The sequence below is a fragment of the Thermobia domestica genome, chromosome 8 (assembly GCF_964235325.1).
Source record: "Thermobia domestica chromosome 8, izTheDome1.hap1.1, whole genome shotgun sequence".
Classification (NCBI taxonomy): domain Eukaryota; kingdom Metazoa; phylum Arthropoda; class Insecta; order Zygentoma; family Lepismatidae; genus Thermobia; species Thermobia domestica.
In genome coordinates this window covers 135668498-135687283 of record NC_137461.1, presented here as the reverse complement: position 1 = coordinate 135687283, position 18786 = coordinate 135668498, and the positions used below count along the sequence as shown (strand labels likewise).

The 18786-nt window shown below is 36.1% G+C and overlaps 1 protein-coding gene across 1 annotated transcript in view; it reads left to right on the top strand.

Moving 5' to 3' along the window:
- Window positions 1-18786, top strand: part of Fis1 (Mitochondrial fission 1 protein) — a 58626-nt gene that overhangs the window by 27865 nt on the left and 11975 nt on the right. Inside the window, exons 2-3 of the mRNA XM_081769016.1 lie at window positions 6279-6488; window positions 11309-11414. Of these exons, the coding sequence (XP_081625142.1) occupies window positions 6279-6488; window positions 11309-11414 (316 nt within the window). The remainder of the gene's footprint in view (window positions 1-6278; window positions 6489-11308; window positions 11415-18786) is intronic.

Here is an 18786-nt window from a genome sequence, read left to right as displayed (position 1 = left end):
ATTGTAAAATTTTAATAAGCAGTGGCAGCATAGCTACTTTTAAATCATGTATATAGAGTAATTATAACAATGTACGTACTAGAAAAAAGTACTACAGTATGTTTAATATATGTACCTTTATCTTCCTGAAAACTAATCTGGTACTCTTAGTTATTCGGATTGAAAGCGCAATAACACAACCATATAATAGTAACATATTCACGCAGTTTATTGAAATTGATATTGTAGCATACCGTTACTGAATTATTTAGATTGAAAACAGGGGCCGCAGTGGTTCAGTGGTAGAACGTTCACTTCTGGTGCATGGGGTCTCTGGTTCGATCCCAGCTCTCGTCAAGTGAACTTTGTGGTGGACAGATACTGTGTGCGTGGGTTTCCTCGGGGTTCTCCCGTTTTCTCCCACTTTCTTCATTCCACCATTTTACTCATTTCTCATTATCGCCGTCCCCTTTAGCCTTCCCGGCATAAACTCCCAGCCCCCGCCAAGTGAACTTTGTGGTGGACAAACACCGTGTGTGTGGGTTTTCTCGGGGTTCTCCCGTTTCCTCCCACTTTCTTCATTCCACCATTTCATTCATTTCTCATAATCACCGTCTCCTTTAGCCTAACCGGCATAACCGTGGGGCGTAAAACTCAAAGATTTCATTTCATTTCCTCCCCGGCATAAACGTGGGACGTAAAGATTTCATTTCAGATTGAAAACAAGAAAAGCAAAATTATAAATTGAACAATTTATGTGCAATTTATATGTCTTTGTTTTCGACAGTGACAAATATTTTCTATAGATACCTTTCAAAAAAATAGCAAATCAGTTATTATACAAATTTATTCATCATAATTCATTCTAAACGAACTTCCTTTATTCTTCTTAGCACATATACACGTTCTAATTTTGTAGTTAACTACTTCTTGTTAATGAGCTACAAGTGTTTCCTCGGAGCAAAATATGTTTTAAGAAAATCTTATGGGAATTCATATCTCCAAACTTCCGCTACCTTTCCACAAGCCGTCAGGTGCCAATACTTGACAATTTACATGGTTAACTTTAACCTTGAGAATTTTCCGGAATTACTAAAGCTCCCCACTGATGAAAGGAGCTGATATAACTAATTGTTTTTCCAAAACAGACAGGGTAAATAAATAGATATAACCATTTTCTGAATTCCTGTACGTGCTTTTTCATATTCACATCTTCCTTCACCAATCCTTTATGAGGGTAGTGTTCTGGCCATTGACCTCCAAGGACAAATCGTGCAAATCCATGTTTCTTTGTGGCCAGTCACAAATACAGAACATCTGCCTCTCATATGGGAATAAGAAAAATAACAAAACGGTATTTTGCGTGGCCAAGATTCGCAGGTAAATTTATCATTATCATCATAGGTAAACATTGCTTCAATGTGGCCAACTTCCAAGATAGACAGGTGGCCAACTTACAGAGTAATAAGTAACGAATATCTTATGGGAAAATGCAGGTTCAACACGAACCAGGCCAAGATAAGCAGGTGGCCAAGTTCACAGGTTTTACTGTATGTATCAAAGAGTACTTTATATTTTAAAAAGAAGCACACGCCACTTTGCCTCTGAATTGCGGAACGAAGTTTAAAAGAATCATTTTCGAAGTTTAGTGCTATGGAAAGAAAATTACGTAAATCAAATTGGAATGAATAAATTTTTTAGTATTATACGTAGTTTAGCTATAATACTGCCCACAAAGGTCTAGAGACTACAATGCTGTCCGCAAAATAAATAAAGCTAGCTGTGAATGTACGATGACTTATTGTGAGTGCTTCAGTAGAAAGGGATATACTTCTATATGTAAGCCTATAGACAAAATGGAATAGGGTAATTACGAAAACCGAATAGCAGTGATAACACTACACTGGAATTGGAAAACAGCAAGTAAAATTTTTAACTTGCATTAAAAACTGAAAATATTCTAGTGCTTTTGTTCATAAAAAATATACACTTAATTGTACTGAATGGTGTACATTACAGGCGTCGAGGTGTGTGTATGATGACATAATGTTTCACTAGACCCTTGACCCCATCACATGGTCCTTTTCCATGTCCACTTGTACTACAAATATATTCTGAGGGAGATGCTAATTTTGAAAGTTTATAGAGTTGAAAGCGGAAGCCCGATTTGAGATTGTGCTAGTAGTGGTTGGTTTAACACCAAGGTTTTCTTTGGTCTTCTGAAATAACAACAAGCAGTGAGAAGAATCGTATCCTGTCATTATTACTTACAGTTAGGAAACTTTTGTCTCATTGTTGCAGAAGGTCTTCGCTGTAAAAATTAATATTTCGCTATTCTGCCCTGTAGTTCTGGTAGAATAAGAGACCAATCCTCAGCGAAATCACAGTGGTTGACCTAATGTTGGGCACATGTTGCTTCATTTTTAGTACAGGAGATGTGTTTGCACATTTTCAAAACTTGGTTACAAAATCCAGAGGCAAAATGTTATGTTCTTGTTTACAGGATGTGTAGCACTTTTGATCTACAACTCTTGTAATGTTTTCAGAATTTTTCAGAAAAGAAACTCAAAAATACTTGCTTTGTAATTGTTGTACAATGATTGGTTTTGAACACATATCTAGATTTACTTGTTTATGCTATGTAGTAATAACTACACTTTTAAACAAAATATTCATCTATTAGCTTAAAGTTTTTTTTTTTTTTTTTTTTTTTTTTAATATGACGTTCATCATTGGCTTGCACATGGTCAATTTTGATGTGCTGGGTACACATTTTTTTAATTTATAAATTAAAAGAAAATATGTGTTTCTCAGATTCTCTCATATAGTGTTACCCACCCCTCTACCTGTCTGGAGATGAATTGTACCAGTTGTGGTTCTCTTTATGTGATGGAGACTAATATGTAAAGGGATGTAGCTTGAGAAAATGGTTGGTGTAGAAGGTACGACAAGATAAGGTTGTTGAAGTATGTATGTGTTTGAACCTTTGTTGTTACTGTAGCGCATGTTCATGTATCCAGAAGCATATCAATCTATTGAAGGTTGAGAACAGACCGAGAGTAGTTTGTACATTCTCTGGCAGTCGCTAGTAAAGTTGGTAAGTTAAGTAATACTTGGCTAATAAAACACATCCCAACTCAATTCTTTTAAGAAAGTAAATAAATCGAACCCAGGTTTAATATACGAAGAGCAAATTGCTCATAAGTCAAAAAACGTAAAATTAATTGATATGCTTGTTAGTAAAACCATCGTTTGGTCGATCGGTTTAAGACATGAGGCTGCCCATCACCATGTCTGTCTCGAGCTCGAATTCCGTTTAGGGTATAGGTTATTATTTATATTGTCCTTCCATCATTCATTTCGTGATTATTAGGGCCCAGATTTTTGTGTGCTAAAAATTAAAAAATATTTAACAAAAAATAACAAGGAAAAGTATGGGAAAATATCCAACGTATGAAAAATAAACAATGGTGCTCACAAATAGCTTCTTTTCATCAGATGTCGAAATTCTACAGGCATTACAGTAAATAACTAACATCTTCTCCAAATTGTCCATCGCAAAGCCATGCCTATTGTCACGGAATAATGCCTTCAATTGAGAAAAGGGACGTTCTAGGTACATTATAACATTAACCTCGCGTATTTTAAAAGTGACATATTACTAATATTCACACCATCAATTTCACTTGTGTTTTGGCCTTCCAATACTTCAGAAATTCTACATAGGGTTTTATAACCAATGTTTTTCTCAAACAAATCCGTATTTTTTTTTTTTTTTTTTTTTTTCTTACGACTTCAGCTTTCGAAGCAGAAAGAACATTGAGCATTCTTTCAATGCACTGTACTTCCTGTACTTGTTTAACCGAAGTACCCAATAAATCTCCCGCAGTTTCTAGTTTCTTTATAAGTGAGTCAAGAAATCGAAATTGAAAGATATGAAAGCCAAGTCACGTTTCAAGCCTCTGTCACTTACTGAATTTTGAACAATTACAATGTATAAAACATCGTCTGGGTTTAGTTTCGTTACTACAGATACAAATGCTTCAAAGTTCTCCACGTAACATAGTACTACATTAAGCCAGGTACCACATCGCGTGGTTACGGGTATTGGAGGAAGTGAAAGACCAAACTTGTTTCTTTGAAAGGTTCAATTCTAGTTGGCGATTTTACGATTTTTTCCCCCATTTGACACTAACTTATTCACTTTAATACAAAGAGCTCCTTTAGAAGCTCTTTGTTTGCCACAAGTTAGCCCAGCATTGATAAGCAGAATTTATGACGACGCTGTTTCTACAGGTGGTAAATTGCTTATAAATACCATGGATAGATTTACAGGGGGTAGACTAAAAAATTTAAAAACACTTCATACAGGACACGTAAGTTTGGCCCTCCACTGTACAACACGTATTGCGGTTGCCAATCATTTTTTGTTTTCAGTTGTGTTATGTGGACCTTCCTCTTAAGTCAGCAGTAACCAGTTCACCTGTGAGTGTCGTGGTGTGAAAGTGGTGCGGTAAAATGGGCGACCTGGCAGACTTCCAAAGAGTCATGATCGTTGGTGCCCGTCTGGTTGGAACTTCAGTGGCAACTGGCGAACATTGTGGGGGTATCGAAAGGCACTGTGTCCAATGTCACGAGGGCATACACAATTCATGGGTCAACGATGTCTGCAAAGCACAGCAGTGGTCGAAAAACATTCCTGTCAGATAGGGAGCGGAGGGCATTAAAACGGATTGTAGCAGCTAAAAGAAGACCACTGCAATGAAAATTACGTCTGAACTCAATTCCAGCCTACAGAACCAGGTTTCATGGAAAACAGTGAGACGGGAACTTCATAGAATGAACATTCATGGCAGAGCCGCTATCGTCAACCCCCTGGTTACAGCAGTAAATACGAAGAGGCGTATCCAGTGGTGCAAGGACCACAAGGCGTGGATTCATGAGCAGTGGAAATACGTAATGTGGTCCGATGAATCGACCTTCACCTTGCCGGTGTTTCCAACAACCGGTCGTGTTTACGTATGGAAAACACCGTCGCAGGCCTATGATACAGACTGTCTGCTCCCAACTGTAAAGCATGGGGTTGATTCTGTTACAGTATGGATAGTGATATCGTGGTTTTCTGCAGGTCCCATCATAGCCCTGCATGGAATGATGAATGCTAAGGCGTATGAGGCCATTTTGGGGGACCAGGTTCTACCCATGGCCCAAATATTGTTCCCTGATGGTGATGGCATCTACCAAGATGATTTGGCACCGTGTCATGCTGCAACAACGGTGAAATCATGGTTTTTGGAGCATGATCAGGAGCTATCACACCTTCCCTGGGTCCCACAATCACCAGATCTGAACATCATTGAGCCATGTTGGTCTGAGGTAGAAAGGCGTGTTCGGTCTCATTACCCTCCACCAGCATCCCTGAAGGAACTGGAGCATGTTTTGGAGGAACAATGGTACAAAATTCCACACACCACGATTTAGGAGCTATATACGTCCATTCCACATCGGATCCAAGCTGTTTTGGACGCAAAAGGAGGCCCCACCCCATACTGGGTACGATTTTCACACTTTTGAAAACGTTTTAGATTTTTTTGTCCAACCCCTGTATGTAGCCTATTCTTTTCCCGTTATTAATTTATTTCGAGAGAAATTTAAGAAAAATTCGTTGTGAAATTTACAATAAAATAACGGAAAATTATTAAAAATATGTATTTATTACCAAAATATCCAAAATATTTGTTTACATAAGTTTTTTCAGATAATATGTATTTTTATGTGAAATAAAATTTGTAATTTACACTTGCAGACTCTTAATTGGGATAATAAACTATGTTTTTTGCTTGTACGTGTTTGGAAAAATATGTTTTTACATACAAATCCGGGCCTTAGTGATAATCATTCCTCATCGTCTCTCCTAAAGGGCGCAACTGTGGGATGTAAAACTCAAAAATAAAGAAATAAGTGCGTGTTATTAACTCCTCATACTTCGTGAAAGGTATCTACTGTTCAAGTTGGAAAAATTGTTGTTGTTAATTAGTTGTTTGTTATAGTTTACCGTCTGTCTCAACGGTTAGAATATGTGAGACGTGGACGTACATCTTAACATGGAAACCGAGCTATTTGAGTCTCACCGGGAAATGTCTCCTCCAAAGCACGTACGCTGTTCACATAGCCACGAGGGAGCTCTAATAGTTGTTGTTAGTGGAAATCCCCTCATGTGATATTATTATATTTTGAAATGCGCACTAATAATTTGTTACGTATAAACATATGTATTATATTGTATTTTCTTTTTTCAGAAATTTGAACAGATATATCATGAGCAGCTATACAAAGGAAGTGTCACACCAAAGGCGCAATTCGAGTATGCATGGTGTTTAGTGCGTAGTCGGTATCCTGCGGATATTAGGAAAGGAATAATCTTATTGGAAGAATTATTCCAAAGTGAAGATGCAGAAGGAAAAAGAGATTATTTGTACTACTTAGCCATTGGAAATGCTAGGTTAAAAGTAAGTTAGTACATTAATTAATAAAAATAAACTTTCGTAAAAATCTAGGATTGAATTCATGTAATGTGTCTGTGTACGGCATAGAAATACAAGGGCTTGGAATGTAACTTTTCCCTTGGAAGTTTTGGGCTTTTAAAAAAACCCATTTTTATAGAGCAATAATTGTTTCTTTCATCTCTCTTTCTTTTAACACCCAAAAATATTACCACATTCTAAAAATATTCCAAGAAAAAAATTGTCATTCAAGAGGCAAGGAAAGGACAAATCGATGGATGAATGGATGCCTTCTAGTATCAACGAATGGTTTGTATAAATATTAATGTTCACCAACAGAAGTGCTTTAGTATCCAGATTAATAGTGTCAGCAAAATTTGTTCTTGAAATGATGTAATGATCATATTTCTTTCAACAGAATTATCAGGTATAGTTTAAGTATCAGTTAAAAAGTTAAGAGCTCCCTCATGGCCATATGGTTAGCGCACGCATCTGTGGCGCGGGAGACTCGGGTCTGATTGTCGGTGAGAGCTTATGTGGTTCAGATCCCACGTTAATCACCTCTCATATAGCCTTACTGTTGCACGAGGTATTGAACTCGAATGAAACAAAGCTTTAATTAATCACATATTTAATGTTAAGCATAGGATGAACAGGTATTTAAGTCACACTTATTGGAGGTCTTTAAAGTTAGAAAATTAAGGAGTTATTTTACACTGTTCTCAGGATATTTCTTTTCTTTTTTTTCCTCAGATAGATTGACACAATTTAATATTTTAATAAAAAAATGAACAATACACTTTTACTATCGTTCTAAACTATAATTTAGTATCATCTATGTACATTTAAAGAAAGAAAAAAAAAAAAAAGAAAAAGCGCGTAGTTTATTTGTTTCCTTGGGATTTAGGAAATCGTCAGATACAAACAGTAATCAGGTGTCGACTTTCTAAACCATGACTTCTGAAGAAAGAAGGAAAGGAATCAAAACCTGAAACTGTAAGCCAAGAACACCAGAAAATGAAAAAAATAAATAACCAGATTCAAATATTTTAAATCCCAACACAAAGAATAAACTTAACACGCATTTATTTTTTATTCAAAAAAATATGCGTATCTTCTTTAACTATAAGAAAGATTTCTGCATTTGCTAAGGTACTGTTTTGTTCTGCAAGGAACATTGCATTAAATAGCAAAATAAGAGTTGAATATTTCAAACAGCGAAGTGTGTTGGGAATGCTTCACTACTACGAATCTCCCTCCGTCGAATGCACTGTTGCCAAACTTCCTATTTTAAGGATCTTCGAAAAATGTAGGCGTGCAAATATAGTTTCGAGAAATATACATTATCATGGTATTACATATCCTAGCCTTTTTATCGTAACTGGGATATTCATATGAATTTATTCTCACATACATACATATATATATATATATATATATATATATATATTTTCTGGACTGCTAATCACCTCCTTATCAGATCCAAAATAGCATCCTTTCAAATGTTGCTTGAGTATGGGAATAAGTAGTAGTCTGATGGATTTAGATCTGGGGAATAAGGAGGATGCTATAGGACATTGAAACCATAGATCATGCAATGTTAGTTATGTTAGGCCGTGCTTGATGGACAACATTGTCCTGAAAGAATATATTTCTTTTTTCGTGACATTGCACTTTCAGTTTTGTAAGTAATGCAGAATGATACTCTGCAGCAAAGTCTGACCCTTGGGCAGGTAGTCTATGAGTACGACTCCATTTTTATCCCAGAATAATGTTGCCAATTCTTTTCTTTAAGATGTATATTTATTTTATGGTTTATTATACCCACTGAAAGCTTTAGATGTCTACTAAATTGCGTTTTTCATTATTTATCAGAGAAGTTAGGCAGAATTATCTTATAAGTGTACATAATATTACTATTAGTTACATTATTAATCGCAATAGCTACTTTAAAAGTTTTCCAGTTTTTGCCCTGGCGGATTAGTATCTGGAGTGGTAAATCAGTTCTCGTATACATGCACACATATTTTAAGTAATGTGTGTTGCTCTTGTGTAAATAATAATAATAATAATAACAATCTTCTATATGTAAAAATAATTATAATTTAATATATAATGATCTTACGTTTGCTAAAGAAGTACTCATGGATGTATGGTTAGCATAGGCCCCTTCTGCGGAGGATTGATTCCCAAACGGAGCTCATGTGATTTGGTCGCAAAATTAAGTTTTAGCTTCAAGTCTCTTATATATCCAATGCTATAAAGAGACAAACTTCAAATCAGCCAAAAAAAAAAAGTTTAAATACTTTCATTTGACTAGTATCGGGTTCAAAGACTTTATTTCTTTTATGTTAAATCATTTAAGCATACTATGACGTCTTCTTCAGTAATTCATAGCTAATTTGGAAACATATGCTGGATTATGTCCTGCGAAATGCCAGCCAAGCACGAATGTAATGCGAGTCCAGTTTACATGCCGTGGCTTGCACCCAGTCTGAATATTTTACGGTAGAGTGACCAAATGTTTCGTTTTTAACGGGACGGGATTGTCATTTCTCTCTCTCTCTCTCTCTCTCTCCCTTCAGAAAGTCGCCTTGTGACTCGAGAAAAGTGCAAACGGGACATGAAATTGAAATCGTGTTTTTGTTGTTGTTAAAATTTAGTAAATATAAGCATAACGCTCAAATTAGTTTTTGACTTTCCTCGTGTCTACACATCCCTCTCTTTCTCTCTCTCTCTCTCTCTCTCTGTCTCTGTCTCTGTCTCTGTCACTCATTTAATACATTCATCCCAGCTTTACTACGGCAAAATCACAATTCCATCCGCACCTACATTTTATCGTAAACCGAAGCTAGGAAAGAACGGTAGATAAAACATAGGTACCGTAAAAAAATAGAAATATGTGTAGATGATTAACTGAAGCACAGACATTAACGAATAAAAGTTATCCTACGATACAAATCACAAAAAACCTGATTAAACTGTGCAAACAATATAATGATACTGAATATGATTTACACAAATTAAGAGGACATTAAAAGATTACAACTGAGCATACAACTTTTACTGACTATCTTTTATAAATGTGTTAACCTCTTGTTTTATTTTTTATTTATTTATTTATTTATTTATTTTTTTAATGAAAAGGTGGCTAGGTGGCTCAATTAATAAATTAAGGTTTCACTTACTCACAATCCGTCTTCGACCGGTCAGTTGGTTCGCTGCTGATACCACTCGGGTCCTGGCGTCGAGTTCAAACTGTATGTAAAGAGGTCCATAGAAAAATTCCTGTACTGGAGCCAGAGTAGTTTTAGGAGGGTGTTGGTTAATTCCAAGAACCTGCTGTAATTTCCTATTGGTAGCACTCAACGATTATCCACACTGACGTAATTCTTTTATGATTCAACGACCTGCGAGTCATTTGTTTCACAAAACTAAGAGCTTCATTACACTAATAATATAGCATTTGACTACGGCTCACTCCGATATAATTATAAAGTTACTTTTAATGCTCGACCCAGAAAGAGTGAGGGGAGCCAACTTTCGATAATACAAGTGCGCGAATTAACTTAAATAGCACACCCGGCTTACACTCAAGGGTGGCGGACTCACTGAGTGCGTGCGTCCTCGTAGACGCTGGCACGACTGGAGTTTCCCTTGCCGAAACATAGTTTACATGTTGCTGGTTTTTCTTCAGGAGCAGAGTCATTAACCAATCAGCACTCAATTACCACAGTGCGTAGGTGGAAATGCGAATGTCCCGAAAGTTAGGGATAAGAAAACAGTCTCCAAGCATGTTACTATCACGTGAACAAAGGCCCTGCTTCTCGACCATATATGGCCGTAGAATCGAAGTGAGGCTCACCAACACAAATGTACAAAATACCAAACTGATAAAGAAGACTTCGAGATTGTTCCTCTATATACGAGGCTCGGTTAATAAAGTTTGAAATCAACACTGTCTTTTCCAATTTCCTTTTAAATTCGAAAAAATGAGCTTCGGGTCGGTGATAAAATGTCCCTTTTTCTAAAAAAGAAGCGTCCCGATTTGGTTCGTAGTTACTTTCTGTTCTTAAACATATAGTTCTGTCTTCGTTCGGAAAGGTTTCGAAATTTTGTAAAATAATTTAATAGTTTTCGAACAGATCGCTCCGTAGTAAACTAGTTATTTCGATATTTGATAACCTGCCGTGGGTAGGTAATCTAAGGTTACTTCTTCCTCGCTGGCATGAATAATGACATAATTACATACGTAGGTGGATTGTCAAATTAGACCAATTAGTCGAGTTTTTATCTGGTCATTCACGTATGGATGCTGTAGAAGGATACCTATTCAATACATGAATAGAACTAATTTATGGATTAATGGAGAAAACAACGGAGTATGTTGAAATTATTTAATAACAGTTCATTGAAATAGATTATAAAGGTAAGAAATTTATTCATTTATTCAATATATATGTCGAGTAGCCGTGTCAGTCGTAACCGGGACACACAACCACTCTGATGCCGTCCCCATAACTCGCTTCCCAATCAATCAATCAATATGTACCCTAAGTATACATAAATAAAAAAATAAAAATAAAATAAATCTTCATTACCTGGGTAATTAGGAAGAACAGAAATAGTTGTAAATCGTGTCCATGTCCATACTTACTTTTTGTGTGTTTCTTTTTGTATGTGTATATGATGTCCCAGAGTTGAAATTTGCAGCCTTTGAGATGTGCTATCATTATTTTACGCAAGCTTCATTTGTATAATGACTCATTAATTAATAATGTTCGTTCGTTTTAAGCTAGTTCTTTGATTCATATTTCTTGTTTTAGGAATATACAAAGGCTTTGAAGTTTGCACGAGCTTTTCTGCAAATAGAACCAGGAAACCAGCAGGTTCAAAATTTGGAATCCCTTATTAAGAAACGAATGGAAAAAGGTATGCCCCATTTTATATTCCCTTATGATACAACAAAATTGGTAAAGCTAGCCACTTCTAGTAACTACAAATGTGCGTAGTTATTATTACACATTCTTTGTTGTTGGAACTATTCAGCAATGTGAGTAGATTGTGAATGTTTTGATTCACACATCGTCAGACTGATAACGTATCGATTACCTATTGTCAGTAATCGATAATCAACAGACTGTTATGCAAAAGATGTTTATTTCTGTTTTATTATTTGTGTGCTCATTGTTTATAAATTGTGATTAGTCTCCGTTTATTAATCGGTTGTCGATTAAAATCGATAAAACTAAAAACATGTATTATGCTCTCATTATTGTGCTCCTACTATTTTTTATTTTATTCAGTGTACTTCTCAAAGTATACAGCGATTCAGTGTACTTCAAAGCATACAGCCAACTTTCTTTGCAAGAGAACTGTAACCTACTAAACTAAATAATAATAATACTTTTCTTTACCATTGATGTAACACACTGTAATCATCTCACAAATTGTTGTATAAGCTAAAATAAAACAAAGAGACCTCTACTTTCATTTGTATCTGCTGTTGTGGAGGAGTGGTTTATATTAGTTGCTCTTCTGCGGCATTGAGTCGGCTAAAAGTTAAGGAATGGGTATACGGATGGAACGCGAGAACTCCGTGGATACATCTGACCTCGCCAAGGCCTGTCAAAACTCGCGATGTCGCAGAGAAGATCGGTAGGTGCCTAACAAAATCAAACCAATGTTGATTGTATTCTTTGGTTACTGTGGCTGTGTCATGAATACATAGAGGAAGAACGTACACGTACAAAGAACTTCTCTTTAGACATTGTCCGTCATTTACATGACGCTCTTTGTCCGAAATGACGAGACCTGTCTACTTCAAAGCTCCGACGACTGCACCAGGATAATAATTCCATCCATGCAGCTCATGTGGTTGTCCTTTTTAGCACAGCACACGATTTCGATGTTTCGTCAAGCTCCCAACTTTCCGGGTATAGCCTCGGGGAATTTTGTCTGTTCGCGAGAATTAAAAGGTACCAGATAGAGACCCATTTGCTCACTCGAGAGGTCTAGTGCAACGCGACGACTGCTGTTGTAGCGCTTCTCAATGAGGAGTTTTATGCCTCTTTCGAGCATTGAAAGACCACCAAACTCGATGTGTGAAAGCGGGAGAGAACTAGTTTAAAGGGGATTAGGACGACGAAAATGCTAGGTGAGTATTGATTTTCCGGGACCGTGATCGGATACTTTTCCGGCAGGCCTCGTATATTTAACCCATTAATGCTGAAACAATAAAAGCTAATGTTTTGTAGAAATTTACTTTATTCCTTTGATTTTATGCTACACTGATCATATTAAAAGCGATTTTTACACTATCTTCTCTTCTTGTTCACCTTAACCATAGGTTGGTAGGCAACATGAAAATTTTAAAACTTTTCTCTCGCTTGGGAGAGCTGTTTATACTTTGATAAGGCCTTTTCTTCGTAACTGCGTCTAGATATTCTGTCCTTGGTCTTTCTCTTCCTGTTTTTCCTTCTTCCTTTTCTTCTATCAGCACGGTGATCCAATCGGAGTGCCGAGTAAGATGGCCAAGCATACTGTTTCTTCTTTTTCCTATTATGTTCATGATCTGTCGTCCTTCGTTAGCTTCCCTTAGTACGTCTTCATTCCTTTTCCTTTCGGTCCATGATATGCGCAGCATTCTGCGCCAACACCACATTTCAAATGCTTCCAGCTTGGATATTTCAGCTTTTCTCAATGTCCAGGTCTCTGATCCGTATATCGCGACGCTCCTTACCAGGGCTTTAATAAATCGTTTACAAACCTCCAACGACACATTTCTTGATGTTAGTAGTTCTCTTTTCTTATTGCATGCTTGTTTAGCCTGCGCTATTCTGGAACTTACGTCTTTTTCACTTCTTCCATCCGAGGTTATTTGACTTTTTAAATAGGGGGACGTCTTAACTTCTTCGATTTTCTGTCCATCTAGCCATACGATTGCCTTTTCCTGTCCTGCTCTCGTGCATCCATATTATCACTTTGGTTTTCTTCTTATTTATCTTCATTTTGCATGCTTTTTTCAGTTGATCGTTCAAGTTGGAAAGTGCTTCCTGCAAGTCATTTTCGTTCTCCGCTATCAATGCTATGTCATTAGTCCGGAGGTAGAACACGTGGTTATTAGGTTTCGTTACAATCCGAGAGAGTAAAAGCAACCGGTGGTCCTAAATCATCAAGCCCACTATTCTGATCATTTCTAGACCGCCGGTCACTTGATACGAGCGGAAGGTCCCCCCGTACACCTCCTCCCCCTTCTACTGAAGCTAAAAAAATTAGCGTTTCTAATAAAAGGTCATATCTCCGAAACTAATCAAGATATTAATGAATTTCTTTTTCCGGTTTTATCTCTAAGGTGTGCTTTACGATCTTGTCTATTCATGCTTTGGATAGACCCAACTGTTTTTTGGAAAATTTAATATAAACATTGAAAACTGTCATATTTTGTCCTTAATATTTTCTTTTTTACTCTGTATCTCCCCAATGAGTTGAGATATAGTAAAAAAATCCCTAATTAAATTTGTAGAGTATTAAATTATCTTTCCAATAGTACCAATATTGTTAGGTTTACTTCCAGAACTAGCTGTACAGCGAGATAAGTTTGAAGGCAAGTGCGCTTTGAATCGAATGCTGATACTCCGAACGACACCATTGAATTTCAGCTCACGTCTGTCAATAAAGTTTTTGTTTCCGAGGTAAAAGCTAATTTTTTTCCCAATATTTGAAGAACAATTCTCGCCCCTCCTTTGAACTCTCTTGCACTTCATGATCATTTTTAGATCTCCGGTCACTTGATACGACCGTGCGTTGAGGATCACAAAATTTTGAAATAAGTAGAGATGTCTTTTATAGTGATAAATTCCATTTACAGTTGATATTCACGTTGATTCCTATTTTTGGATCAAAAGATCCAATCTATTTCAGGCAAAAATTATCTTGTAAGCCTTATATCTCGAGAACTACATATAGTGTAGCCAAACCCAAATTATCACTTAAATCAGTATGACGCACTTATTTCGTAAAAAATACGAAAACTCGATTTAGGGGCCGTTCAAAAATTTCGTGGCCCCTGATCCACAAAATTAAATATATATCATTCAATCAAACACTTTCTTGTACGCCCCATATTTTGAGAACTACATAGAAAAACTAACAATTTACTCAGTATGATGTGTTTATTCCGTGAAAAAAATATGAAAACTCGATTTAGCTGCCGTTCAAAAATTTTGTAGCCCCTTATCCACAAAATTCAATATATTTATTTAATCAAACATTTTGTTGTACGCCTTATATCTGAAGAACTACATACCGGTACGTATAATGTAGCCAAACCCAAACTATCACTTAACTCAAAATGATGTGCTTATTCCGTAAAAAATATGAAAACTCGATTTAGGGGTCGTTCCAGACTTTTCTGGCCGCTGATCCTAAAACTAATATGGCCAAGATAGCAATTTTTTGATGCATTTTTGTATCATTCCTAAAATTCTTGTTCAGTTCTATTTGTGTGCGGTATTTCCACCAATTGTTGAAAATAATTCCTTATTTCTTTAAGTAAAATGTTTATCTTACCATAACGAGAAAGCATAAAATATAAATAATGCAATAATATATGTAAAGATGTCTTAAGTGAGGGCAAACACCATTTACAGGTGATATATAGGGTGATTGATAACATCGTTGTACACCTGAAGGGTATTTCTAAAATCAAGAATGGGCCTGTATTTCCTCAATGGTCACTTTAAAAATGTTTTTGCAGAAACCTCAATAACTATGTTTGTATGTAATTTATGAGAATATTACATCGAACTTCATTAAATACTTACTAAGGTGTGCTCACTTGATGTGGAGCATTAGAGCATCCTTCGTTGGTGTAAGTTTTTGTGACCGACCATTTCAACACAGACAGCATTGATCGATAATTATTGTGAGTCGGTGTAGAGATTCACCACAAATTCTTCTGCACGCGCTTTCGTCTCACCTACCTACATTACCAGATCCGATGTTACTTAGCAAGTATGATTTTTTAAAAACATACATTCCATGCTTTCATTTTTCCAATTCCTGCGAACTGACTGGTGGTGTTGCTTTCAGTAAGTACATGGAATGCTTGCAAGGAATGTCATATTTCATCGTTGAGCTCATTCACAATTGTGTGGATTCGAATAAATTGTAATTTTATTGCTGCTCTAGTAGACATCCATATTTCTTCTACCTTAATTGTTTTAAAAATGTATAAAGGGAGTAAGAACATTGATGTCTTTGCAGTCAATGAGCAGTTGCGTATAACCGTTTCCTGAAGTATGGTATGCGTGAAGTACTATCCTCGTATCAGCCTGTTCATGATTAAATTTTCGAAATGGTAGGTCTTCTTGTGATGACTCCACGTGAAATAAATCTGTAAATCATCCTGATGTCATAACTAACTGTTCTGTTCGTCGTTACCTATAGAACCTAATCAGACCTAAAGAAAGAAATGCTGCAAGGTCAGATTTGTTTTCAGTCAAATCAATAAAACATTTCCACTGCTGAGGAAGCGGACAATCTCGACCTTCAATACTTCTCCGAATCAGTCAGTAAGTGCTTGCTGTTCGCCTAAATCTTGTCCCTCCTTTAATAGAACATGGACTGAAATGGTCGAATAAACCATCAATTCGTGAGCACGCCCTGTTTAGAAAGTTCAGCACACATTTTACTAAAATATCAACCAAATCACCACCAGTCAGTTCGCAGAAACTGGAAAAAAGAAAGCATAGAATGTATATTTAAAAAAAAATCATACTTGCTAACGAAATTAGGATCTGGCAACGTAGGTAGGTGAGACGAAAGCGCTCTACACCGATTCACAAAAATCTTCGATCAGTGCTGTCTGTGCTGATGTGGTCGGTCACAAAACAAGCAGACCTTCTTCCACGCTCAACATCAAGCGAGCACATCTTCAAACATGCATTTGACGACACGCCAGTGACTCGAATATTGACTTCCTTCAAGCCGAACATTTTGGTTGGCGAACTACGAGGAGCACTCAGGAATCTATGCCTAAAAGTTGCCCAGAGTTAAATTCTTGTACATGTAAACATACGTGGGACAATTGCAAGTGTGCGCGGGCTTTAGTGGAGTGCATTAGAACCTGTAGCTGTAATGGTAACAAGCGTTATAACTTACTTATGAACACTTATTTACTTAACAGAAAATGATTCATCTGATGAGGATTCAAAATACTAAAGAAATATGTAATTTTGCAAATATTTTGCGCAGATTTGATATGATAATGTTGAATATTATTATAGTTCTGCTTGTTTCCAGTAATTAGTAAATATTTAATGAAGTTCGATGTAATATTCTCATAAATTACATACAAATAGAGTTATTGAGGCTTCTGCAAAAACATTTTTTAAAGTGACAATTGAGAAAATACAGGCCCATTCTTGATTTTAGAAATACCCTTCAGGGGGTAATTGTGTTTGCCCTCACTTAAGACATCTTTACATATGTTCTTGCATATATTTTCTGCTTTTTCATTATACAGGCATCGGAGCGAGTCTCGTTTTCATCTAAAAGTATCTTTTTTTGGCCGAAGTGTCTATCAGTCTCTATTTTTGAAACATTAGTCTACTTAGTCTTTTTTTTTTTTTTTTTTTTTTTTTTTATCCTTACTTAGTCATATTGTTTGGATTGTGGCCAATGTACTGGAAAACGTCAGTAATTAAATAAAAGAAAATAATAATGATGATGAATAGAAAATGACATAAATGCAAGGCAATAAATATAGTGTGTGTGTTTGTGTGGGAGGTTGGAGGGATTTCTGTCTCCCTAGAAGGAGGTTGCCAGGGTGACCCTTCTGTGTTGTTACCTTTTTTGTTAACTACAAGGGAACAGGTTACCACCTCTCTTTATTAAACAGGGTTCCCATCGACCTGGTAAACCGGAAAGTGAGGAAATTCAAAGTCATAGAATTTGATCATAGCCATAGAAACCTTTAAAAACCTGGAAAACTAAAAGAATTTTAAATATGGATTTATACTTCTCAAATCCAGTTTCTAAACCTTTATTTCGCTACAGAAGACTTTGTTTGTTTAACATTCCGACTTAAAAATAATGTTACGGCTTAGCGACTATATAAATCGTCGCATGAGAACCAGAGGAACGTAACTCCAAAAATAGGGTTTTCGTTTTCATGTTTGGACACAATTTTGAAAGCCTCACTTGGTGTAAATGAAACGTAACGCTATCTGTTCTCCTTGTCGATCATCTGTTGTAATGTAGCTCAATTACCATCTTATTAAAAACACATCTTTCTAAGAAAATAATATTTTTGTCCTCTCACCTGTAAACCTACGAAAATGGAGTTACGTTCCTCTGGTTCTCATGCGTCGAAATGTTCATGCAGAATCAACCCGTAGCAAGAGGAAAATATAGATGCCTTTTTAAATTATATGTAGAATCGGAAATTTATAAATCATGATCTGGAAAACTAAGGGAATTCGTACTTGCAAAATAACTGGGAATCCTAATTTAATTAGTTGTAAATTGAGGTAATATAAGAACTAGATATACCTTTCGCTATGTCGCAGTGTAAATTCGAGTGTAGTCTCATTGTAGCCTTCGATTTGAGAATTTCTTCTCTAAGGTGATGTATTCCGTAAGTTTCAATTAACTGATGTGTACGAGCAAATAAAATCCATATATCCGATCTTCATGAGTAAACAAATGAAGACACCTATTGAGTCTCCGTGACTATACAATGATACACGAATGTCAAATATAAGTACAGTCAGGGACAAAAACGTCGGACACTCCTCGTATATGTTATACGGGGAGTGCTCGATTTTTTTGTCCCTGATTGTACATGTATATATTACTTCAATGTTACTAAATAACAACATCCATATGATGACATTGACTATTATAGGGTAACAGAAGTGAGGAAATCACTTCACTTTTATCATATTTTGTTACAAGTGCCGTTGAATGTTTTAAACGTATAATTTTCGCATGTTTTTAAACAATTGAACAGTGTATTCTAAAAGATTAGTAAGGGGGCTTACGAAACCATTAGCATTTTGCCACACTTAAAATGGCGGATCTATTGATGTATGCGAGTTCGATAACATCAAGATTTCCCTGTTAGGGCATTTCTAGTTCTTGTATTACTTCAATGGAGTTGTAGCAAGTAGGAACATTCTAAAACAGTCCTTTTGTTGGCATATTTTGTACGTTCTGTTACCATCTTATGATATACCTTTCTTGCATATTATCTAACGTATAAAAATAAAAAAAATAAAAAAAAAATAAAATAAAAAAA